Source organism: Gopherus evgoodei, chromosome 7 (assembly GCF_007399415.2).
Source record: "Gopherus evgoodei ecotype Sinaloan lineage chromosome 7, rGopEvg1_v1.p, whole genome shotgun sequence".
Taxonomy (NCBI): Eukaryota; Metazoa; Chordata; order Testudines; family Testudinidae; genus Gopherus; species Gopherus evgoodei.
In genome coordinates this window covers 81,751,422-81,776,148 of record NC_044328.1, presented here as the reverse complement: position 1 = coordinate 81,776,148, position 24,727 = coordinate 81,751,422, and the positions used below count along the sequence as shown (strand labels likewise).

General features: G+C 57.6%; 1 protein-coding gene across 1 annotated transcript; it reads left to right on the top strand.

The window, feature by feature from the left end:
* Positions 1–351: 351 nt before the first annotated feature.
* On the top strand, positions 352–17,050 carry LOC115654360 (hyaluronidase-2-like). The gene is given in 5 exon segments (XM_030568504.1): positions 352–712; positions 8,909–9,880; positions 15,957–16,046; positions 16,632–16,697; positions 16,699–17,050. Coding segments are annotated over 4 exon segments (1,341 nt in total). The 5' UTR covers positions 352–712; positions 8,909–8,953; the 3' UTR covers positions 16,957–17,050.
* The last annotated feature ends 7,677 nt before the right edge of the window (positions 17,051–24,727 follow it).

The following is a 24,727-nucleotide window of genomic DNA, read 5'->3' as shown; positions in this document are numbered from 1 at the left end:
TAAGCCCCAATCTTGCCCGGCGGCAGGGGTGGAGGAAGCTGGGCTGGTGCATCATGGAACAGTCAGCAGCAATTGCTATGGGTTGCAAGTGGAGGCAAATGCAGGGGAGATCCCCTGAGCCCTTGCTGACCTCTGAGCCACCCTCCCTCCCACCTCTGAGCTTGCGGAGGCCTTGTGGTTGCTGAGCAGGGACTGCACAGCTTCCCTTTCCATTTGCCAGCAGGAAATGAGGCTCAGTTCCGGGAGAAAGGCCTTCCAGGCTAGGGGGGAGTCTAGGGGGACAAGGGGGTGTGCACTGGCTAAGCACATAGGGCAGCTAAACGGGGGTGGGTGGGAACTGAGAAACGCACAGCTCCCTGGGCTGCAGAGAGTGAGAGTGTGCACCTCTGGAGCGGGGGACCGAGCATAGGAGAGCCACTGGGAGAGAGAGCCACTGTCCAGCCCCGCAGGCCCTGGAATCTTAGCCCTGGGACGGCACAGCCCAGGAAGTGTCTCTGTCCAATCCGGACACTTTGGACTGTTGGGATATCCCCTGTGAGGGTCAAAACTCTCCTTCTTGCCAGCTCCTTCGTTCATTTCTTTCTCCCTTCCTTCGCTGGGTGCAGCCGTCCGTGAGGGGTTTCCCCCAGTGTTGACTGATCTCCCTACCACACCCTTCCCTGCGCCAACATTGCTGCTGCCACCCGGAGCCACAGAAAGCCAAGCCAGGCAGGTGAGTCATTTTTTTATACTTGGGGAGGGCGAAGGGACCTGCTTTACCAGGAGAGAATAATGGGCTGGGATGGACCTAGCAATAGAAATGAGGTCAGGAAGGGAGTGATAAGAGCAGGGAGTTGGGATGCCTCAGTTCTCTTCCCAGCTCTGGAAGGGGAATAGAGGGTGGAAATCAGGACTCCTGGGTCCTATTCCCAGTTCTGGAAGGGAAGTGGGGGGCGGGGGATCTAACAGTGAGAATGGGGGGGCAATGTGTGTCAGAACTCCTGGGGTCTATTCCAGCTCCATCACATACCCATTCTGATAGTGTTACCTAGTGGCTGGTGCACTGGGCTAGGCCTTGGAAGAGCTGGGTTCTAGGCCAGGCTCTGCTGCTGGCCTGCTGCATGATCGTGTCAAGTTGCTTCCCACTCTGTGCCTCAGTTTCCCCATCTACAAAATGGGGGCTAATGCTACTGACTGGGCTCCCAGAGGGGTTCTGTGGGTAAATTAATGTCCACAAAGTGCTATGACACCCTCCAATGGGTGGTTGCTAAGGACACATCCATTGTTAACCTATAGAGGGTCCGCAGGAGGCTAGCAAAGGATCTGATCCTGCCCCAGTGCCAGGCTAGGGGTAGGAGACAAGACTTATGCACTAACCGGAGCATGAGTGCCTTGTGCGTGCCCTGTGCCTTGTGCTAGAACCACCCCGGCCAGCTGTCCCAGAGGGGAGTAGAACATCCAGTGACCTGCAATGTCCGTTATGCTCATTTAGCTGGGCATGGGCACCTGCTCAGTGCCCTGCCTCCTTCATGTTAGGTGTGTGGCAGAAACCTTCCCTATATCGAATAGTCCTTGCTAGGCCCTTACACTGCTGAGGGTGAATCTGAGCCAAGGGCGTTGCTCAGGGAGTTTCATGAGAACTGTGTTTGCCAGCGTACGTCCAGCATGGGCAGAAGCAGTGCCAGGCATCTCACACACCGCTCTCTGCCTCAGCGTCTGGGGTGAGCAGGAAGGTTGGCTCCGTGGCCCAATCAGTCCTCAGCCTTTCTGCAGCAACTAAAAGCAGGTGGCCTGTTGGCATTGTGACGGGCCCATGGGACTGACACCCCACAAACTCATGTCACACAAGCCAGTGACTAGCCATCTGGTGGGGACACCCTTTGGCTGCCCATGTGCCAGTGCTTGGAACAACCAGCCCCGACGGTCAATGAGAGGGCAGTTTGACCAACAGCACAGCAGGTTCGGACACCATGAGGGCAGGCAAGTGAGATGTTCTGAAGACAGCACCTTGCCCTGGTGAGGCTGAGGACTGCATGATGTGCAGCAAAAATCAGCTGGAGTGGAGATGCTACAGCAGCAATGCACTAGAGCTGCATGTGACAGCATGACCCTATGGGTAGGATGTGGTGCTGGGGAGCTGGGTTCAGGACCTGGCTCTGTCACCCATTTGCAATGTGTCTTTGTGTAACTCTTAGTGCCTCAGTTTCCCCATGTGTGCAATGGTGATAATGACCCCGACCTTTGCAAAGGGTTTTCTGATCGATATTGTTAGTGTGATAACATGAGACTTGGTAACTGGAAGGATACTGGGCTGTGGGTCCCACGCTCTGGTTTGTGTGTGTGGAGGGGGGGGGTGCTCTGGTTCTGCATCCAGACCAGAGTACTCAGCAGGGACTTGCTATCTCAGTTCTCTGTACTGGGGCAGGTGACTTATTTACAGTGTTTCTGGGACTAAAACAGAGGAGGCACTATCCAGAAAAGTGAGAGTGCTAGACACAGAGCAGTTCCCAACCACTCCTGTCCCAACATCTCCCAGCAGGGGGCACTATGGGGAGGTGGCAGGAGTGTTGGCTGGTGGTGGGAGCTCCTAGCTATGCCAGCCCCTGCCTCTCCCTCTGGACTGTTGGTGAGTGTCTCATGCTTCCAGGCTGGAACACACCTGGCTTCCTGCATTTCTTCCTGGCTGTTCCTTCATCCCAAGCACATGGATTTCCTGGCGTGTCAAGAAGCCGGATGGGCTTTGGGTGACCAGATGTCCTGATTTTATAGGGACAGTCCCGATTTTTGGGTTTTGTTTTTATATAGGCTCCTAGTATCCCTCCCCCCCGTCCCGGTTTTTCACACTTGCTGTCTGGTCATCCTAGATTGGCTGCGTGTATTATCTCCTCCGTCGACCCCAGTCTGGGTTGCTTTGCTTTGTTCCCAGCAAGGAGGCATGGAACGATAATCCTAAGCTGCAGCTATTGCGCAGTGTTACACCCACGGGGCAGCCCCCCAGGCAGAAGGGTATCCCCTAGTGACAGTCAGCCTTGGCCTCTGTAGAGACCTGGTGCAACATGGGGTGGAGGGATTTGGGGTCTGTAGTGGGGTGGGCGGGGTAATGGGAAGGGGGAATTGGAGTCTGTAATGGGTGTGGGCTGGGGGACTTGGGGTTTGTAATGTGGGGGTGGGCAGAGGGAACTGGAGTGTCTAATGGGCATGGGCTGGGGAAATTGGGGTTTGTAATGGGGAGTGGGCATAGGGAATTGGAGTCTGTAATGGGGGTGGGCTGGGGAATTGGGGTTTGTAATGGGGGATTGGGCAGAGGGAATTGGGGTCTGTAATGGGGGTGGGTGAGTGAATTAGAGTCTTTATTGGGGGGAGTGTGGGAACTGGGGCCTGTAATGGGGGGTGTAGCTCTGGGCGGGGGGGAGGAGAAGTGCAGGTGTGGTTGGCATGGCTGGTGGTCTGTATCCATCCTGAATTGGCTGCCTGTGCTCATGGCTTGGGGTTGAGCTGACAAAGCCCCCAGTTCCCAGAACGTGGGCTGGCTAGTCTCGTTGCTGGGAGCTGCCCCACTGCTGCCTCCTGAGCCTTTTGTGTGGAACAAAGCCCCAAGTTCCACAGCCAGCTCCTCTGGGAGCCCCCATTGTTTGGCTGGCCTGGCCCACTTCCTCAGCCTGGCCCTGGTGCCTTTCCCTTCTCCCTCCTCCTGCTGGGAGCTCACCCCCTCCACTCCGAACTGCAGAGTCCAGCTTTCCAGGGAGCCTTTGGGCCTCACCCCCTTGCCTCTCCCCAGCGCAGAGCTGTGAGGGGCTGTGATCGGATTACAGATCTGCAGCCCTTCATTTCCTCTGCTGGTGGAGATCCATCTCAGCTGGGACAAAGGCGCATGCTAATCCAGTAGCTCTCCTCCCTGTTGTTATTCCGTGGCCTTGGGCCTCACACGGTGGGCATGCACTGCCAGAACCCACCCACTGCTCCTCAGAGGGTATTGCTGGTACCACTTTGCCCCGATGATTCTGGCACCTGCTGTAAGGAGTGGGGCAGGAGCACTGGCTGTGGGGGAAGCTCCCAGCTATTCCAGTCCAGCCTCTCCCAGCAGGGGGTGCTGTGGCGAGTGGGAGAGGAGCGCTGGCTGTGGGGGTATTTATGGGGGAAGCTACTAGCTACTCCAGCCCCAGCCTCTCCCAGCAGGGGGCACTGAGGGGAGGGGCAGGAGCACTGGGTTTGGGGGGAGCCCCCAGTTACCAGGTCTACCTCTCCCAGCAGAAGCAGTAAAGAGTGGGGTGGCTGCTCGTTAAGAACAGCCCTAATGTGATGCCCTGTTGTTTGTCCCTCCATTTGTGTAACCAGCGAGTAATGATGGGGTCAGAGTGGCTCCTTACCCTGTGTGTGTGTGTGGGGGGTGTTTTTACCCCAGCTGTCACTAGTTGGCCTCATCCTGTTTGCTTGTTCAAATTCATGCACCCAGTTCTACCAGTAGAAGCTAAGGGAGTGTATTTAAACCACCCTAAGTCTACATGTGGACAGCTAAAGGGAGCTAAGCTAAACCAGAAGCAGGTACTTCTGGACTAAGTGTATGTGGTCAACCCCCCCATGTAGACAAGCCCTTAATTACTTTACACCCACAGTGGCTTGTAAGTGGCTCACATGTGGCTGGAAAAGCAGGGCCCAGCTAGAAGCAAGCCCTGCGAGTCCAGCAGAGGAAGGAAGGGGAGGTGCTCAGGCCAGCTGGCAGTGCAAACATAAAACTGCATTGGATTATGGGGGGGTGAGACTGGGTCTGTGGTGGCAGCCCTGGAGCTCAAAGGCCTCTGGTTGGTTGCAGCCAAGATACACCATGGGCAGTGGCAGGGCAAACACCCTCCATATCACCCACATGCTTCAGCTCCACCCCGCAGAGACCAACCTCTAAGTGAGACAGGGGAGTCCACTGGAGGCCAGCAAAAGCAATCAATATGTTCCATTGGACCCATCCTCACCATTGAGGGAAGTGCTACTGTAGATGGGCCCAAACTATTTGAGAACTTTTGCCTGGTCGTGTGCCCTGTAACGGTGTCCCCAATGATCTCGTCCTATTATCCCCATTTGCAGCAGCAATCCTGGATGGATCAAGAGAGATCTGCAGTGGGCAACTGAGGTCAGCCTGTGGGCTGTTTCCCTACTGCAGAGGGACCCTGTGGCTGAGTCAGCTTTTGGTCTCACTGCTGGGAGTGCCAGCAGGTTTGGTGGCAGTGGGTGTCACGTAGATATTGGCCCATTTGGAAATAGACTGGGATGTCCCTCCCCATCTAATTCATGGCCAACAGGCCACTGATCAGCCACCCCAAGGGAAGGCTCTTTGGTCTCCTTTGACCTGGCTGGGTTATGGAACTAGGGACCTAGAGGTGAGAGATTCCATCCCCAGAGCCATCCCAGTCCCCAGTACCATAGGTGACTGAAGGCACTTTTTGGAGGCTTTAATCAATAAGGAATCCATTTGTGCAGCACTGTCTCTTTAATCCCCATGTTCCTTGTCACGGCCCAGGGCTCCCAGAGAGGAGAGTTCAAGCAAAGTGTAAAGCCTTGGAGACATTCTGAGCTGACAAGCACCATTTCTGCCTCTGGTGGTGGCACTCTCAGCAGAGAGGTCTGGGACACCAGTGGGTCTCAAGGCCCTTCTGGGACAGGGTTGAGGCCCGCTGGCCAGGTGGTATGGGGAAAGCAGTGGCTCTGTTATGTAGTTAGACAGAAGCCTGATTTCCAGAGATGAGGAAAACCCTCAACTGCAGCTGAACTCAACCAGGGCTCATCACTCAACATCTTGGGTCTGCAGGTTCCCAAGCTGGCCAGCCACCAAACTCAGACAAGCCCCATTGAACCCCTGAGCACTGTCGGCTTCTGGTATCACAAGAACATACAAATAACCTTGTGATGGGAGAAGATCCAGCCGCTTGGCCTTCTGGCTCTGAAGAGCTGGTTTTGACTGAGCTCTAGTGGCACTTTGGAGGGGTTCCAGAACGCCGTCTGGCTGGAACGTGCCAGCCATTTGGCATGCCAAGCTCTGCCCCGGCAGCCAGTTGCCAGGGCTCTGGGGGAGCCATTGAACCCAGCAGACTGGCGGGCGCATTCCTGGGAAGGAAAATGGCCCTCCCAAGACAATGGCCATTCACTGGGGCTGACATTGTTCCCCCAGCAGATGTTTATGTAGAGTCCATAACGAAACAAACGTTCCAAGGGATTCCCAGCCGTTGACATAACAACTGCTTTGTGACTTGATCAGAGAGCCAGTGCTCCCAAGTCAATCCTTATACCAACTCATGCTGGGGAGGGCAAGGCAGCAGGCATGCCTGCCCCATTGTCTGCAGCTCCTGGAGAAAACAGGCTGTGAACATTGGAACTGCAGGGGGCTCTGTGGGGCTGGGGCAGCCGGGACCCACACACATACAGCCAGCACCCTCTGCCCCACTCCCCACAGTGCCCCCTGCTGGGAGAGGCTGGGGCTGGAGTAACCGGGACCCCTGCAGCCAGTGTTTCCCCCACTCTGCACATCGCCCCATGCTGGGAGAGGCTGGGGCTGGAGTAGCTGGGAGCTCCCACACAGCCAGTGACCCTCCCCACAGCGCCCCCTGCTGGGAGAGGCTGGGGCTGGAGTAGCTGGGAGCTCCCACACAGCCAGTGACCCTCCCCACAGCGCCCCCTGCTGGGAGAGGCTGGGGCTGGAGTAGCTGGGAGCTCCCACACAGCCAGTGACCCTCCCCACAGCGCCCCCTGCGGGCAGAGGCCGGCGCGGCAGCAGTTCCCCGCTCCCCTAACTGCCGCCCTGGGCGGGCTCCGTTGGCCCGGCCTCTCCCGCAGCCCCGCCCTGCCCCGGCGTCACCGCCCCCTGTAGTTCAGTAGCAAGCGGCGCCGGGCATGCCGAGACAGCCGGGCTGTACCAAGTGGCTCCCTGCGGCTGGGGAAGGGACTGAGGATTAGGGCACATAAAAACACGGAGCGTTAGAAACGGCGCAGAGCGAGCCAGGGGCCACAGGACTTGGCTCCCGCTTCCGGCCTGTCGGCCGCGCGCTGAGTCGGTGCCTCCCTGGGGCCGGGGCTCCTCGGGGATCTCCCCTCCCCTCCTGCTCGCGTTGGGTTGCTCCAGCCTTTGGGCTTTTAAAGGGGCTGCCGAGGCTGGCAGCGGCGAGCGGGGCGGTGCTGGGCTTGTGGCTCTTTAAGAGCGGCTCGCTGGGGGGGGGGGGCGATGGGGAGCTGAGCCCCAGGTGAGTGCGCGCCCGGAGCACAGGGGGCTGCTGGGGCCCGGCCGGGACTGGGCGGGCACGGAACTTTCCCAGGAGCGGGGAGGGAGGCAGCGGCGCTGGGGGGCGTGGGGCGCTCCCACCGGCCCGGTTCCAGCGCGGGGGCTGCCGACCCCCCTGCGGCCCGGCGAGCGTCCCGCTCTGGAGCGGAGCCCTGGGTGGCCGGGAAACGTCCCCTGTTCCGCGCCGTGTCCTGCCCCGCCGCCCCGCTCCAGCAGCTTGCGGTCTGGATCCCGGCGTGCGGCTTGGCTGGGGGTCTGGCGGGGGGCGACGGGCAGCCCGCGCCGCACCCCCGCCCCCTAGTCGGAGGAGCTGGTAACTCTGGGGAGCCGCGGCTCTGTCCCGGACGCGCCGCTGCTCGGGTTTCCTCTCCCGGCTCTGCGCCGTGTTGTGATTTGTGCCGCTAGCTGCTGGCCGGGCTGATAGCGGAGCTGTTCTTGCTGCAGCACAGCTCCTTGGGGCGGCTTTGTGCGAGCCCTTGCTCTGCTGACACCCACATTTTTCCCTCCCCCGGCCCCTTTGCTATTTGATCTCCGGCTCTTGCTTCTCGCCGATCGCTTGGCCTCGCGGGCTATTGCAATGGAAAGAAGTTCGCACTGCCCCGCAGCTCGCGCGAAGCCTGTTGCTCCGTGCGCGGAGCTGCCGAACAAAAGGTGGCCTCGCTGGCACACCCCGGCGGAGCTGAGGCGGGGAGCTGGGGGTCGCACGAGGGCGCAGCCCGGGGGGAGGGAGGGATCGGTCTGGAACAAAACGTGTCCGACCCACCGACTGCGCTGATAAGCGAAGGCCCGCACATTCCTGGGATGTTTCAAGGCTTCAACCTCGGCGTGGGGCCCGATCCTTCCGGTTTACAGCCAGCCTCAATCCGGAGTGACTTGTGGAAAATTGATAGAAAATTTCCCTGACAGACTCGACCCGAGTAGTGGGCGCCACGTGTGAGAGAGATCGGAACCAGGCCCTTCCAGGGAGGTTATGTGCCTGCTGTATGATGGGGCCTGGCTCTTGCTGGTGGGACTGTCAAGAAAGCTGTGCTGGAATTGTGCTGTTGGAGCTGAGCTCTGGAGCGGGCCCTTTGCTGGGGTTGGGGAGGCTGCTCAGCCTACTGTGCTGACAGACCTGGGTCTGAGCCTACTCCTAGCCCTGTACCTGTGCTGGTGCTGGAGGATTTTGTGGCTGGAAGCTTCCCCTCCTAAGGACAAGTCTCTGCTGCCTGTCAAGTCGTACTGGGCTCAGGTGGATTGTGGAAGGTCAGGACTGAAGTGCCTTGGCAGATCAGGGCAAGAAGGCTGATCTGGGGTCTGAGATGCTAGTCTGCAGTGCAGGAGATCTCGGTTCAGTTCCCAGCTCCACTGCAGTTGTCCTGTATGGCCTCAGGTCAGTCGCTTGAGCTCTGTGCCTCAGTTTCCCTTCAGCAACGTGGAAAAGTATTCTCCCTAGTTCAGAGAAGAGATGCACTGATGTTTGTGAGGTGCTCACATGGGGGCCAGTGGCAGACCATTTGAGTACCTCAATGGATTGGAGGGGCATTGGCAAAGCTGGATTTGTGGGGTTGAGATAGTAGGGGGGCTTTGGGGCATTGGCAGAACTGGAAGAAGCTTGCAAAGCTCTACTGCTAGCGGGGTGGGGGAGTGCCTTTTGCTCTACCCTCTTACAGCCCTGTTCCCCTGCAGGCTGTGACCTGAAGCCATCCTGTGACCGAGCAGCCCAGTGAGAGAATGCGGGGAGGCTCTGTGCTGGCAGTGTCATGGCTCCTGATCCTTACTGTCACCAGCGGCCGTGTCCAGGATGGGAAGCCAGCCTTTGCCCCCCTTTTCACCCGGAAGCCCTTCATTGTGGCCTGGAATGCCCCCACCCAGGACTGCAAGCCCCGCTTCCAGGTCCAGCTGGACTTCAGCCTCTTTGACCTGGATGCCTCGCCCAATGAGGGCTTTGTAGACCAGAACCTCACCATCTTCTACAAGGAGCGCCTGGGCCTCTACCCCTACTACGATAAGCAGCAGGTGGCTGTGAATGGGGGTGTCCCCCAAAACAGCAGCCTACGGGAGCACCTGGACCGGCTCCAGGAAGGAATCCGCCATTACATCCGCTCAGAGGCCAAGGAAGGGCTGGCTGTCATTGACTGGGAGGAATGGAGGCCCATCTGGATCCGCAACTGGCAGAACAAAGACATCTACCGCAAGAACTCCCGCAAGCTGGTGCTGTCGCAGCACCCCGACTGGCAGGAGGACATGGTGAACAAGGAGGCCCAGTACGAGTTTGAGAGCTCGGCCCGGGGATTCATGCTTCACACCCTGCAGCATGCCAAGAGCTACCGGCCCAAGCAGCTGTGGGGTTACTACCTCTTCCCGGACTGCTACAACCATGACTACAGCAAGAATCCAGACAGCTACACGGGCCGCTGCCCTGATGTGGAGGAGACACGCAATGACCGGCTGTCCTGGCTCTGGAAGGAGAGCACAGCCCTCTACCCTTCCATCTACCTAGACCAGGTCCTGGCCTCCTCTGAGAACGGCCGCAAGTTTGTGCGCTCGCGGGTCATGGAGGCCTTGCGGATCTCTCACCAGCACCATGACGGCTACTCACTGCCAGTCTTCGTCTACACCAGGCCTACCTACAGCCGTAAGCTGGACGTCCTGAGCAGGGTAAGGTGGTGCCCGCGCCCCAGGGATAGACCCATTTCTGCCAGAGATATTGGGGCTAGAACCAGGGGTGAAAGTAGAGAGAGGGACTTACTGGTATGGGACTCGGCTGGTTGGGGCCAGCTCTGGACCCTGGAAGCGAAGGGGAGGGTGGGTGGGTGGGTGGGGGTGTCAGAGCCAGCCCCACCCTACCCTGTACTGGTAAGTGCCCTCCCCCACTGGGATAGCTGGGGGCTCCGGCAGCAGTTTAAAGGGCCCAGGGCTCGGCTGCTGCTACCAACCTGGGCCCTTTAAACTGCTGCTGGAGCCTCCGGCTGCCACTGCTACCCCAGGGCTTTGGCAGCAGGGCTCTGGGGGCTATTTAAAGGGCCCAGGGGTCCCCTGCCTCTAGTGCTCTGGGCGCTTTAAATAGCTACTGGAGCAGGGTGGGTCTCCAGGGGTTATTTAAAGGCCCTAGGGCAGTAGAGGCAGCAGGAGTCCCAGCCCTTTAAATAACCCCTGGAGCCCTGCTGCCGCTACCCCACGGCTCCAGCAGCAGGGCTCTGTTGGCAATTTAAAGGGCCTGGGGCTCCAGCCACTGCTGGGAGCCCCAGCCCTTTAATTGCTGTCTGGAGAAGCCAGCCCAGTATGGTGTACCGCCTCTTGCTGGTATGTTGTACCGGCTTTCTTTCACTGACTCTGCCTAGAACCCTGCTTCTTCCTGTGCCTCTAGCTCTGAGATTGTGGGAGAGGGTAGTGGGTGGTCTCACCACTAGGGGGCAGTGTGATCACACAGCCTCCCAGCATATTACAGCAAAGGCACCAGAACATACCAAGTTGCACAGTCTTTTCCAGGCCCCATGTGATCTCCACCAGGGAGGGCAGGAGGAACTGATTCTTCCCACCATCCAAGGCTTTAAACACCAGCTCCTCAAATTCAACCCCTGCTGTGCCCTTCCTGTGTTGTCATGGGCTTGTGGTGCTTTATGGGGTAGAGCAGGGTCCCAGTCCCGCTTGCTCCTCTGCATCGGAGCTGACTTGCCAGCGGCCCTGTTGCTTGTGCTGCCTGGGCATAGAGCTCTTGCATGGTGGTAGCCAAGGGAGCTGAGACAGGGCAGCTCAGTGGCCTTCCTCGCAGGCTAGGGTGGAGGAGAGAAGGATGGGCAGTGGAGAGGGGGTGGAGGGAATCTTCCTGTGTTAGCCAGGTGGGTCTGTGAGATTGCATTCCAGCTCCCTGGTCCTGTCCAGTGTTGCCATGGCTGAGGATGAGTTCCTGAGCTTACCATGCCCCTCCTGGCAGGGGGAGTGCAGCTGTTGAAATGGGAGCTGTGGCCCTGCTGCTGTGCAGGCTAACTGCACATTGACAGCCATGACTTCCTCTTTCTGGATCCTGTCCTGCACGGCCCAGCTTCAGGAGACAGCTGGAAGAAGAGCATGGCTTCAAGAGCTAGGACTCCTGGGTTCCATTCCTGGCCCTCCTTCCTGAGCACAGGCAAATCACCTAGAGCCAGATTTTCTCAAGAGCTCAGCTGAAAATCTGGTGCCTGAGCTCCTGGACCCCAGGTGCGGCATGTGGGAAAGGTCCCATGTTGGGGGAGCCATAGGGAGCTGTGGTGGGATGCAGAGTCTGTAATGATCACATCCTGTACTATGCCCCCATTAGCCGACTCCCCCTTGCCCAGTGTAGAAGGTCCATGCTGCCACAGGATGCCCTCTGTGGTGCCAAGCATCTCCATTGGGAAGTCTGTTTCCTGGTGCCTTGGGGTGTGACTGTCCCCACAAAGGCCTGTGGAGGCAGCATGATGGGCAGGAAGGTGGCTGTGGTGGGGAGAGAAAAGGCAGGAGTGGGAAGGTGGTGCTGGTACCATTGTTCTGGCCCATGCATGCCTGGCACTTAGTGATAGGGTCTGCAGATACATTAAGCCATTCTTGAGTAAGAAGCCATTGCAGTCTCTCCCTGTGGGGCAGGGGTGTGTTCGAGTTGTGAGCGGGCAGGCAGAGGCCAGTATCTGCCACAGGAGGGTGCCCCATTGTCCTGGGTGGGGCTTCAAGTCATGCTGGTGGGGTGACAGAGGGGGAGTGTGAGATCTGGGCAACTCCATGTTGCCATCCCTATATGGGAATTGAGCGTGGGCTCTGTGGGCCAGGAGAGCAGCTCCATCAACCTCCCTGCTGAAGGGGGAAAGCTATGCCCTGGGTAAGCTCCTCCAGCAGAGCATGGAGGAGCCTCGGGTGCTAGCTGGTGGTGGGTGGGCAAGGCAGGCACCCAGCTCCCTGGCAGCAATGGTGCAGGGGTAGAAGGCAACAGAATCTCATTTTCTGACTGAGGATGTAGCATGGGGGATGTGGGGTCTCCCAGCCATTTAATATAAAGGGCCCCCTTGTAACAGAGAGCCCATGTGAATGGGCTCAGGTCTGAGACCTGCTCCACTCTGTGCTCCCACCCTGCAGGCACAGGGGGAGGAAGCTGAGCCAAGCCCTGTGGGACACCTTTCAGGGCAGAAGCTCTGCAGGATGTTTGGCTGCTGAGATGGGGCTGTAAGGACCACTGAGGCCCAAAGCACCGCAGGGACCCTAGTGGCTGCACCCATTAGCCCATCTATAGTGCCCAGCATGCCAACTCTGCTGTGCGCAGCGCCCCCTGTCAGTGACTGAGTAGAAGTCCAGGGGGCCCTGCACACAGCCAGTTGCTAGCATGGCTGGGGCTGCAATGCCATCTCTCTGGGGCAGGCTGGGAGTCAGAGGTTCTCAGGGTCCCCATGCTGTCCTACCCAGCTGGGTGGCTCCTAGCTGCATGGAAGGAGGGCTTTTCCACCCTGGCCTTCTGGGCATTTTGAGGGAGTGGAGATGAGTGGGAGGACACAAGTGACCCCAGCTGGGCAGATCCCCCCCCCCCACTCTTGGTGTTTGTGTTCTCCTTTTCCACTGTCTGCCAGGGCAGCACATACCAGGACACATAAGGAAGCATTTAGGTGAGTGCAGCTCCTGGCTGGGAACACTTCCCACTGGAAGCGCTCTGGGCGGGGGATGGGATGGGAGTGGGGTCTCTGGCAGGCTGCTTCTATCTGTGGTGTATATACATTGTTGCTAGAGTGCAGCTCCCCTCTTAGTGGACAGACCTGATCTTGTGTGCAGGGGAGGAAGGACCAGATGCTCTAATGGTTAGAGTGGGAACTGGTTGCCAGGACTCCTGGGTTCTATTCCTGGCTGTGGCTGCCTAGGTGGGTTCTAGTGGCTAGAAGAGCCTACGAGCCAGGACTCCTGGGTTCTATTCTCAGTGCTGGTTCTTAAATTTTCTGACCTTGAATAAATCCTCTCCTGTCCCTCAGTTTCCATTTTCTGTAACATGGGCACACTAGTCCTCATGGAGGCAATGAGGGTTTATTATGAGACACTGGATGCTGGTGTTTGGCAAGTGCCCTAGTGATAGCTTAGGCATAGCACTGGCATGGAGCAGGGCAGCCGGCTGATGGCCATTCTCATAAGGAAACGAGGGAAATGAGGTCTAGATAGCATTACGGTAAAGTGGATGCGCAACTGGCTGAAAGATGGTATTTCATAGTCAGCTGGCAGACTGGGAGAGTGCATCTAGTGAGGTCCTGCAGGGATCAGTCCTGAGTCCAGTGCTAGTCAGTATTTTCATTAATGACTTGGATGATAGAGTGGAGAGTTTGCCTATGAAAATATATAGGGGACACCACGCTGGGAGGTGTTGTGAGCCCTTTAGAGGGCAGGATTAGAATTCAAAAGGACCTTGACAAATTGAGAATTGGTTTGAAATCAACAAGATGAACTTCAGTAAAGACAAGTGCAATGTACTACACTTAGTCCCCATTTTGTAGCTGTGCATTTAATTATTTGGTTCCTAACTGGCTGGGGTGGTGGTGCTGCTGCTGAAAAGGGTCTAGGGGTTAGAGTGGATCAAACTGATGTGGTAGAGTTGCCCCCCCCTTCCCAAAGAGGCTAATTTCATTCTGGGATGCTTTTTAATGGAGTGTTGTATGGGAGGAACAGTGTCCTGCTCAGCAGGGATGAGGCCTCAGCTGGATGGCTATGTCTAGTTCTGGGCACCCAGCTTCAGCTGCACAGCCCCTGGCTCTGACTACGCAGCCAGGGCACTGAACCCTGGCTCCAGCGATGCAGCTCACCACCCCCTTCCCTCATTTGCTTTGCACCCCCTGCTTTCTCCCCTGGCCCTACATTCCATGGCACCAGGCCCCCACTAACATCCTCCTCTGACCCACCCTATGCCCCATCCAGGGCTTAATTTGTCCTGGGGCTTGCTGAGATATGATATTAACAAACAGCAGTATCACGTTTCCCAGCAGACCTATCACAGCCTCCCAGCTAGCTACCAAGTGGCTGTGGAAAGTGATATTAACCAACATACAAATATCACTTTCACAGCACTATTTTTATTGTCTGTACCAAAAAACCACATACACTTAGATGTGGATATTTTTCTTTTTCCCTCAAGTTAATTAAGTATTTTAGGAAAAAGTGTCAGTCTGGCACTAGCAAGAGTTGGTGGTCACACTCCGAGCCACCAAAACTTTTGTTGAGAACCCCATGCACTAACGTCTCAGTGCTGAAGAGCTGGCTCTGTTTGGGATTAATGTGACGTGAAGGGACTTTAATAGGCTACAACCCCTTATGAGACTAGGATAGCGGGGGCTGCTGTGAGTCAGGAGTGAGCAACATTGTCAGGGCTGTGTGGGGTGAGCCTGGGACAGGGATAGCAGGGGCTGTGGGTTGGGAGCTGAGCTGCACGCAGGCCCTGCCTTCCACCTCTGGCACCTCGGTGCAGCTCCCTAGCTGCTGGTGGCTCCCTCCTGCCTGACTGTCAGTGCTTGTTCCATCAGGCCACCTGCTGTCTGAGCAGCCCTGGTGGCTAGGCCCAGCCCAGGAACATGCATGCTGGCCTGGGGCAAGGAAGGGAGGGGCAGGAATGTGAGGAGCAGGGGTGGGGCTCCAACCCCACCCCTTCACAAAGTGTGTGCCACTAGGCTGGGTACAGCCCTGGGATATCTCATATCTCAGGTAACTGGCAAACTTTCACCCCCAGCTGCTTCTGGACTGTAAGGGGACTACTCTCCGGTTAGAGAGCTGGGACTGGCTCTCCCTGGTGCCAGAAAGGCAGCCCCCTCTAGGGTGGAGCACTGCAGCTGTTCTAAACAGCACCCAGCAAGTGTGGGCACATAATGGTGAATCCCCAGGCAGCTGGACTGGGGAAGAGATAGGAGAGCAATCAGGGAGGTGCAGTGTAGGGAGCCTAGGATTTGGACAGCAGAATTGGGTGTGTTTGGGGAGGGTAGCAGGGAAAAATACACAGGATCTTTAATGGCTTTCAGGTGGCAAGGTAGCATGCCAAAAGCACCAGCCTGTAACACTACAGCAGGGCACTAGCACCCAGGGCCGGCTTTAGCAAGGTGCGGGGGCCCAATTCTAACAGTTCTGATGGGGCCCCGGCAGGGATGACTAAAAAGGAAAAAAAACACGTAAAAAACACATGTGGGGCTTGTACTCACCAGGCGGCGCTCCTAGTTTTCGGCGGCGGGTCCTTCACTCGCTCCGGGTCTTCAGTGGCACTGAAGGACCCGCTGCCAAAGTGCTGCCGAAGACCCGGAGCAGTGCTGGGTGAGTAAAAATTAAAAAGGAGCCTCTCACCAGGGAAAGGATTCTTGATCACTTGCCCCCGGCGGCCCTGCCACTGGGCGCGGGGCACTCTTAGGCGCGGGGCCCGATTCGGGGGAATTGGTGGAATTGGCCTAAAGCCAGCCCTGCTAGTACCACCCAGGAGGCCTCCTGGCCAGGCCTAGCCCTACTCAGAGACTAGCAGAGAGCTCACATCTCTGACACAGCCAACTGGAGTGTGAGCGTGTGTGGGGGCACACATGCACCCTCACCCCCACCTCCCCAACCAGGGGTTGACTGCTATGGCACTGCCCTCCCACGTGATCCTGATCCTCCTGCACCTGGAGTATCCAGGTGAAAGCAAGAGATTAGAGTTTGCAGGTTAGTTTGGGGAGCTGCACCTGCCTACCTCCTGCTGCAAGTTTCCACCCTAACCATTGGCCCTATCTGGATTCCTCCCTGGCAGATGGACCTGGTCTCCACCATTGGCGAGAGCGCTGCCCTGGGGGCAGCTGGTGCCATCTTCTGGGGTGATGCAGACTACACCAAGAGCCAGGTAGGTACTGGGGAAGGACAGCTCCCTCTCCGCCCGCAGCAGGGAAGCATCCGCCTGCCATCTGAGCTCTGGTATTGAGCATGGGGAGCGCCTCTCAACAGGCCTGCTCCTGCCTCCTGTGGAGTCAAAGACTGAAACAGGATTGGGCCTGGTGCCCTGCTGGCATCTGCCTACCACAGCTTGTGCTGTGAATGAGCCAGGGCTGCACACAGCATGTGTTGTGGCCTTGCTGGACGCTCTGGTCTGTGCCCGTGAGCTCTGAGCATCCCATGGTGCTTGACCTAGTGCAATCAGTGGGGCAGAAAATGCTGCCAGTCTCCTTGGGGCCCTGCTGATCCTGGCCTGCTTGGCATTTCTGCCGCCTCGCTTGGCCTGGGCATAGGGAAGTGCCACCCCCTGCATGAAGCAATAATGCTGCCAGCCCTGGGGACCTGAAGGCATGTGAAGGAACAGTGCTAGCTCCTGGCAGTGCTATTGGTATGCCCCGGTGGGCTTGAACTACTCCTGGGTTCCCAGCAGGGCCTGCCATGGCAGTCGGTCCAGAGCTGCCCTCTGGCTCTCACTCACCCCTCATTCCCTTCCCAGAGCACCTGCCAGACCATCAAGGCCTACCTGGAGGAAGAGCTGGGTCACTACATCATCAACGTCACCCACGGCAGCTCAGCGCTGCAGCCAGGCACTGTGCCAGGGTTGGGGGCGCTGCCTGCGCCGGGACAGCAACCGCCAACGTCTCCTCCACCTCAACCCGCTCAGCTTCCAGATCCGGCGCCGGGGTGAGGCAGACAGGCAGCAGCCAATGCTGCGGGTGGAGGGGGAGCTGTCTGCCGCCGACACCGCCTACCTACGGACCCACTTCCGGTGCCAGTGTTACCAGGGGCTGGCATGGGGGACGCTTGCGAGTGGCAGCTGAGAACACAGAACAGTGGAACCTGCCCGACCTGTGCCACTCTGGGACTCCCTGGTGCTGGGTTCTTAGCCCACTTGGACTAGCTTGGCCTCTTACTGGGGTCCTCATGGCAGTAGGCAGTCTCCTGGTGCTTAGCATGGCAGGGGCATGGGTGCAATAGATGGCACTTGTAGCCAGACCTGGCATGCCCCTCTGTGGGGCAGACAGACTTCGAACCCTGGAGCCTTTTGTATTTCATGTAGTTACCGATGTAGTGGATCCATTGGAGGTGGCCCTCTGCCACGGCTGAGGGGGCAAGAGGCCCATCCAGCACTCCCCGTTGGCCAGCAGAGTGCCTGCAGCTGTGGGGGGGGGGGTTGTTCTTGGGCAGTGATGCAGGGGTAGGGGGCAGCCTGCAGCTGGGAATGGGGGGGGAGATCTGCCCTGCTGTGGAAATACAAGGGCTGTGCCCTGGACTGGCTTCATCCCCCAAAGCCAGGTATCCCCTCCTTCCCTGCTGCTAAGTGTGCCCCAATCTGGAGCCTGGCTTCATGGTGGGGGGGTGCTCATCCCCTCCCCGGTTCAGCAGAGGGACAGGGGCCTCTTGGCGTGAGCAAGCTGCACAGGTGGTGTGGGGTGCCCCCTAGCTCTACTCTAAGCTTTCAGGTGAGTGGAGGAGCAAGAGGATAGCAGGGCCCTTCTTCTGTTTGTAAGGAGGGGGTGGTTATGCAATGAGTGGAGGAGTGTCTGGGAGGCAATGCCTGATGTGACATACTACTGTATGTTCTGGAAACCCCCCTGGGCTGAGTTACGGCTGGTGGAGGATATGCCTTTCAGTGCCTGAGTGAGGCAGGGGCTGGGCTGGGCCGGGGCCTCCCGGGAGCCAGCGCCCTGTCTCTTTCACCAAGAACCAAAGTGCTTTACCTCACCATTAAAGGCAGAATGAGAGAGCAGGCGGCTGCTGTCTGCTTATGGCGTGGCTCCCCCTTGCCCTGAGAGAGGTGACAGTCCCATTTCCCCACCCCTGCTGCAGGGGAGGGCTGGACAGGCTGTTCCAGGGGCTTTTAGTTGGGCCCCTCTTGGCTGGCACAGTGCCTGTGCTAGGAGGCAACTATATCTGAGTCAAGTTCAGACCATTCTCCTCCCCTGCCCGCCCCCCATGCTGACAATTTGTCATTTCTCCTGGCCCTGGTATTGTGACTCAACAGCAGCCTGCATGGTACCAAGCACCCTCTCTCCCTCCCTGGCTCATTGATGGTGCTCTCTGTTAGCTCCTGGCACACAGCAAGGAGACATCTGCCCGTGAGGTCTCCTGCTCCTGTAGGGTGTGCACTCTCCCTGGCTGGGCAAGGCTGGGCCGTGGCTTCCCTTTGCCCCTGAGATGGCAGCAGAAGACAGCTATGGGGAAGGCTAGCTTGTGGAGGGTGCATTAAGGCTGGGAGGTAGGGGAGTCATGCCTGCAGCTCCAGGGCATGGGGGGGCAGCGGGCAGCCCCATGTCTCCATAGCCCAGCCCCCAGCAAGGTCATTTATCATTCAACTTGTGAATTGTTCCATGTACAGAGGCTGGTACCGTCATGGGACACCTGCCCCTTTGTCTGACCTCCAGGAGTGGCCAGAGCCCCTCATGCCAACAACTGTCCATAAAACTATTGCGGCCCTGTGTGCTAGCAGCATGGGTTCTGCAGGCATTGGGGAGATACGGAGGGGTGTTTTTGTTGCATACAGGAATGCTGCATGCTCATTCAAGGCCAGCAGCGAGGAGGAAAGCTGGGGTGGCTGAAATCTCAGTCAGTGAGTGACTGACCCTCTCTGGGGGGTTTCTCTGGAAGCCATGCGGCTGGGGGCTCAGGGTTAATTTCAGGAGGTGAGACCCATCTCTGACAGCTGGCCCTGCTCATGGCATTGCAGGGTGCTGCACTGACCTACATGGCTCCCCCTTGCTGCTAGCCCCCAGCTCTGAGTGCTGGAAGCTTGGCTCAAGGGGAGCCTGTTGCTCTGGGATGTTCCCTTCCCCTTGGGCTCATGCCCCTCAGTATGCTGTGAAGCCAGGAGGGGGGGGCTGTCTTTGCCCACTCATCTTTGTGTTCTCCTTAAACAGTGCACGTGTTGGGTGCTACCCACCCCCCATACCGCCAGTGCCCAGGCATGATCACTCTGTGTTGGGACCAGCACTAGGGGAGGGGCCTTGCTTTGACAGCTGGCCTGAATACAGCAGCACCAGGGGAGTGGCATTGATTGATGGGAGAGCGCCCTCTACTGAGTACCCCCTCTGCTCCCTGAAACACGGTATCCTGAGCTTCCCGTTGGGGTCAGCAGTGACTGAGGGGAGCGTGCCCCCTACTGAGCCCCTTCCTCAGGCCTGTTGCTACTGGAAGGGTATGGGGGCATTTGCCCCCCCAGCAATTTCCTAGGGCCCCCAAATTATTGTCAGAAAAGCCAGAACATGCTAGTCTGCATCCTTTCTATAATGGAACTCACAGAGCAATAGCCAGGTGCTAACTTTTCCTTTGGTAAATGCTTAAAATCCCAGATTTCCCTGTGGTCTAACACACCTGTCCAGGGGGCTGTTTTGTTTTTCAGTGACATCCAGGGCCCCAAAGTAGATCCAGTAATGAGACTCTAGAACCAGCCCTGCACCCACTTATACTCCCTGCAACACAGCACCAGCTCAGAGTGCCCCACCCCGCTTCCTGTACCAGCTGGGGCTTGTGGGATGGTCACCCACCCAAGTCTTGGCTAGCCCAACCCTGCTTCATGTATGCCAGCCAGCAGGCGCACAGGCAAGGTAGCTGCAGTATCACGTTGTTGCTGCCTCTCTGCCAGGGTCAGCCCTGGTGTCTTAGGTTTCTGTGTGTTTTTGCAAGGGCATGTGTGTCCCATGATGCTTTCGGGTGCGTTTTCCGGGGGCAACAGTCCACAGGGCTTTTTGGTAGTCCTGTTAGAAAAAGTCCTGGAGCTGCAGGCGCGGTGGCCTCATGAGGAAGGGACCTGGTAGCTTGCCAAGCTTGGGCATGTGGCTGGACAGGATGGAGCTGGGGTCAGTAAGGAGCGGGTGGCTAAGTGGCTGGCACTTTCTCTCATTACCTACTAATAATTTCAAAGAGGAGGCCGGGCTTGACTTGCATGCGGCTGCTTGCCTTCCAGTGCAGTTTGCAAGAATGGCCCCCTTGTTCCAGGACAGAAGAGGGGAGGAAGGGGAAGGAAGACAAGGGGAATGGGAGAGAGGAGAGGATAGAGGGCTCCATCCTGACTCCCACCCATGCCAGGCAACATGCCCCAAAGCACCATGGGACAGTGAGGGGAAGGGGTTATATGAGGTTGAGGCAAGTGTTTCAGTGGGAAAGGGGAAGGAGGGCGAAACTATTCCTTAGCACTGAACTGTAACTGCACCATTCTTGGGAACAAGCTGGAACTAAAGCTACAATTGCAGAGTTCCCTGCAATTTTCCCTTCTAAGGCAACAAGGCCTGAGGAGACCCCCACCCCCCTGCCAATTACGGAGTCCCACCAGTTCTAGGCCAGCCTGGACAAGATCAACCCCCCTGACAACCAACTCACAACAAATCCCAGGGTCCTGCAAAGTCTCTTTTCAGCCTCAGTCTGGGCACAGGAGAGTGTCATGGGGACATCTACCCGCCCCCTCTTCCCTGGTGACTGCAGAACATCTCTGGGGCAAGCTCCGTCATGTGCCTTCTGTGGGAAGTCTTTGTGCATTTCTAATGTCTTTTATGGGGTTTAGCACCTGTAAAGAAGACGGGGCCATCTGCGCCATTGTGCCCTGCCAGATCTCCATGGCACTCCCACCAGTGCTCCACAAAGCAACGGGGTCAGGGACCTCTGCACCAGCCCCAGAATGTTGCTCCTGTATTTGCCCTAGCACCCATAGTGTCAGTTTCAGGCTTAGAGGGCAATGGGGGGCTAATAGCCTATCTGGCATCCTCTAACAGTGCAGGCTCTCGTCCCGTTGCCCATAGACGGTGCTTTCCAGTCCTGCTGGAGCTCAGAACAGACCAGAAGCGGAGGAAGAACCATTCAAGGGGAGTAGAACCTTCTGACACATTCTGGTGGTACCGGACCACTCACAGAGTACGCTGAGAGGCACTATGTCAGTCTCGGGTGTTCTGCAGTGCTACCTACAGGTTGGGAGAGGTGCAGGTTGGAGCCAAGAGTCCGGAGAGCTTTCGGGTGACTCTTTTACAATATTTCTTTTGGGGTGGAGGCAGGTGGCGACTTCAGAACAGCAGGAACAGGATGGCCCATGCTAAGCCCCGATCTTGCTGCGGCGGCAGGGTGGAGGAAGCTGGGCTGGTGCATCATGGAACAGTCAGGCAGCAATCGCTATGGGTTGCAAGTGGAGGCAAATGCATGGAACAAAAAATCCTAAACTGCAGCTATTGCGCAGTGTTACACTCACGGGGCAGCCTCCCAGGCAGAAGGGCATCCCCTAGTGACAGTCAGCCCAGGGCCTCTGTAGAGACCTGGTGCAACATGGGGTGGAGGGATATGGGGTCTGTAGTGGGGTGGGCAGGGTAATGGGAAGGGGGAATTGGAGTCTGTAATGGGGGTGGGGCTGGGGGACCTTGGGTTTGTAATGGGGGTGGGCTGGGGTGGTGGATGGGAGGAATTGGGGTTTGTAATGGTTGGGCAGGGGGAATTGGGGTCTGTAATGGGGGTGGGTGAGTGAATTAGAGTCTTTATTGGGGGGAGTGTGGGAACTGGGGCCTGTAATGGGAGGTGTAGCTCTGGGCGGGGGGGGGGGGGGGAGGGGAAGTACAGGCAGGGTTGGCATGGCTGGTGGTCTGTATCCATCCTGAATTGGCTGCCTGTGCTCGTGGCTTTGGGGATGGGCTGACAAAGCTCCCAGTTCTCAGAACATGGGCTGGCTAGTCTCGTTGCTGGGAGCTGCCCCACTGCTGCCTCCTGAGCCTTTTGTGTGGAACAAAGCCCCAAGCTCCACAGCCAGCTCCTCTGGGAGCCCCCATTGTTTGGCTGGCCTGGCCCCCTTCCTCAGCCTGGCCCTGGTGCTTTGCCCTTCCCCCTCCTCCTTCTGGGAGCTCACCCCCTCCACCCCGAACTGCAGAGTCCAGCTCCTCCAGGGAGCCTTTGGGCCTCACCCCCCTTGCCCTCTCCCCAGCGCAGGGCTGTGAGGGGCTGTGATCGGATTACAGATCTGCAGCCCTTCATTTCCTCGGCTGGTGGAGATCCATCTCAGCTGGGACAAAGGTGCATGCTAATCCAGTAGCTCTCCTCCCTGTTGTTATTCCGTGTGCCTTGGGCCTCACACGGTGGGCATGCACTGCCAGAACCCACCCACCTGCTCAGAGGCATTGCTGGTACCACTTTATCCCAATGATTCTGGCACCTGCTGTAAGGAGTGGGGCAGGAGCACTGGCTGTGGGGGGGGAGCTCCCATCAGGGGTGCTGTGGCGAGGGGGCTGGAGCGCTAGCTGTGGGGGATTTATGGTGGAAGTTACTAGCTCACTCCAGCCCAGCCTCTCCCAGCAGGGGGTGGCTGTAGGGAGGGAGCAGGAGCTCTGGCTGGGGGGAGATGTAGGAGGGGAGCAACCAGGTACTTCCAGCCCCAGCCTCTCCCAGCAGGGGCCACTGAGGGGAGGGGCAGGAGCACTGGGTTTGGGGGAGCCCCCAGTTACCAGGTCCGCCTCTCAGCAGAAGCAGTAAGGAGTGGGGTGGCTGCTCGTTAAGAACAGCCCTAATGTGATGCCGTTGTTTGTCCCTCCATTTGTGTAACCAGCGAGTAATGATGGGGTCGGAGTGGCTCCTTACCCTGTGTGTGTGTGTGGGGGGGGGGGATGTTCTTACCCCAGTTGTCACTAGTTGGTCTCATCCTGTTTGCTTGTTCAGATTCATGCACCCAGTTCTACCAGTAGAAGCTAAGGGAGTGAATTTAAACCACCCTAAGCCCTACATGTGGACAGCTAAAGGGAGCTAAGCTAAACCAGAAGCAGGTACTTCTGGACTAAGCGTATGTGGTCAAACTCCCCATATAGAAAAGCCCTTAATTACTTTACACCCACAGTGGCTTGTAAGTGGCTCACATGTGGCTGGAAAAGCAGGGCCCAGCTAGAAGCAAGCCCTGCGAGTCCAGCAGAGGAAGGAAGGGGAGGTGCCCAGGCCAGCTGGCAGTGCAAACATAAAACTGCATTGGATTGTGGGGGGGGGGGGGTTAGACTGAGGCTGTGGTGGCAGCCCTGGAGCTCAAGGCCTCTGGTTGGTTACGCCAAGATACACCATGGGCAAGTGGTAGGGCAAACAGGCTCCAAAATACCTGCATGCTTCAGAGACCAACAGAGACCACCTCTAAGTGAGACAGGGGAGTCCACTGGAGGTCAGCAAAAGCAATCAATATGTTCCATTGGACCCACCCTCACCATTGAGGGAAGTGCTACTGTAGATGGGGCCCAAACCATTGGAGAACTGGGGCCTGGTCATGTGCCCTGTAAACGGTGTCCCCATGATCTCGCCCTATTATCCCCATTTGCAGCAGCAATCCTGGATGGATCAGGAGAGATTGGCAACTGAGCAACTGAGGTCAGCCTGTGGGCTGTTTCCCTACTGCAGAGGGACCCTGTGGCTGACTCAGCTCTTGGTCTCACTGCTGGGAGTGCCAGCAGGTTTGGTGGCAGTGGGCGTCACGTAGATATTGGCCCATTTGGAAATGGACTGGGGACATCCCTCCCCATCTAATTCATGGCCAACAGGCCCCTGATCACCACTCCAAGGGAAGGCTCTTTGGTCTCCTTTGACCTGGCTGGGTTATGGAACTAGGGACCTAGAGGTGAGAGATTCCATCCCCAGAGCCATCCCAGTCCCCAGTACCATAGGTGACTGAAGGCACTTTTTGGAGGCTTTAATCAATAAGGAATCCATTTGTGCAGCACTGTCTCTTTAACACCCCCATGTTCCTTGTCACGGCCCAGGGCTCCCAGAGAGGGAGGGTTCAAGCAAAGCGTAAAGCCTTGGAGACATCCTGAGCTGACAAGCACATTTCTGCCTCTGGTGGTGGCACTCTCAGCAGAGAGGTCTGGGACACCATGAGGTCCCAAGGCCCTTCTGGGACAGGGTTGAGGCGCCGCTGGCCAGGTGGTATGGGGAAAGCAGTGGCTCTGTTATTTAGTTAGACAGAAGCCTGATTTCCAGAGATGAGGAAACCCTCAACTGCAAGCTGAACTCAACCAGGGCTCATCACTCAGCATCTTGTGTCTGCAGGTTCCCAAGCTGGCCAGCCACCAAACTCAGACAAGCCCCATTGAACCCCTGAGCACTGTCGGCTTCTGGTATCACAAGAACATGCAAATAACCTTGTGATGGGAGAAGATCCAGCCGCTTGGCCTTCTGGCTCTGAAGAGCTGGTTTTGACTGAGCTCTAGTGGCACTTTGGAGGGGTTCCAGAACGCCGTCTGGCTGGAACGTGCCAGCCATTTGGCATGCCAAGCTCTGCCCCGGCAGCCAGTTGCCAGGGCTCTGGGGGAGCCATTGAACCCAGCAGACTGGCGGGCGCATTCCTGGGAAGGAAAATGGCCCTCCCAAGACAATGGCCATTCACTGGGGCTGACATTGTTCCCCCAGCAGATGTTTATGTAGAGTCCATAACGAAACAAACGTTCCAAGGGATTCCCAGCCGTTGACATAACAACTGCTTTGTGACTTGATCAGAGAGCCAGTGCTCCCAAGTCAATCCTTATACCAACTCATGCTGGGCGAGGGCAAGGCAGCAGGCATGCCTGCCCCATTGTCTGCAGCTCCTGGAGAAAACGGGCTCTGAACATTGGAACT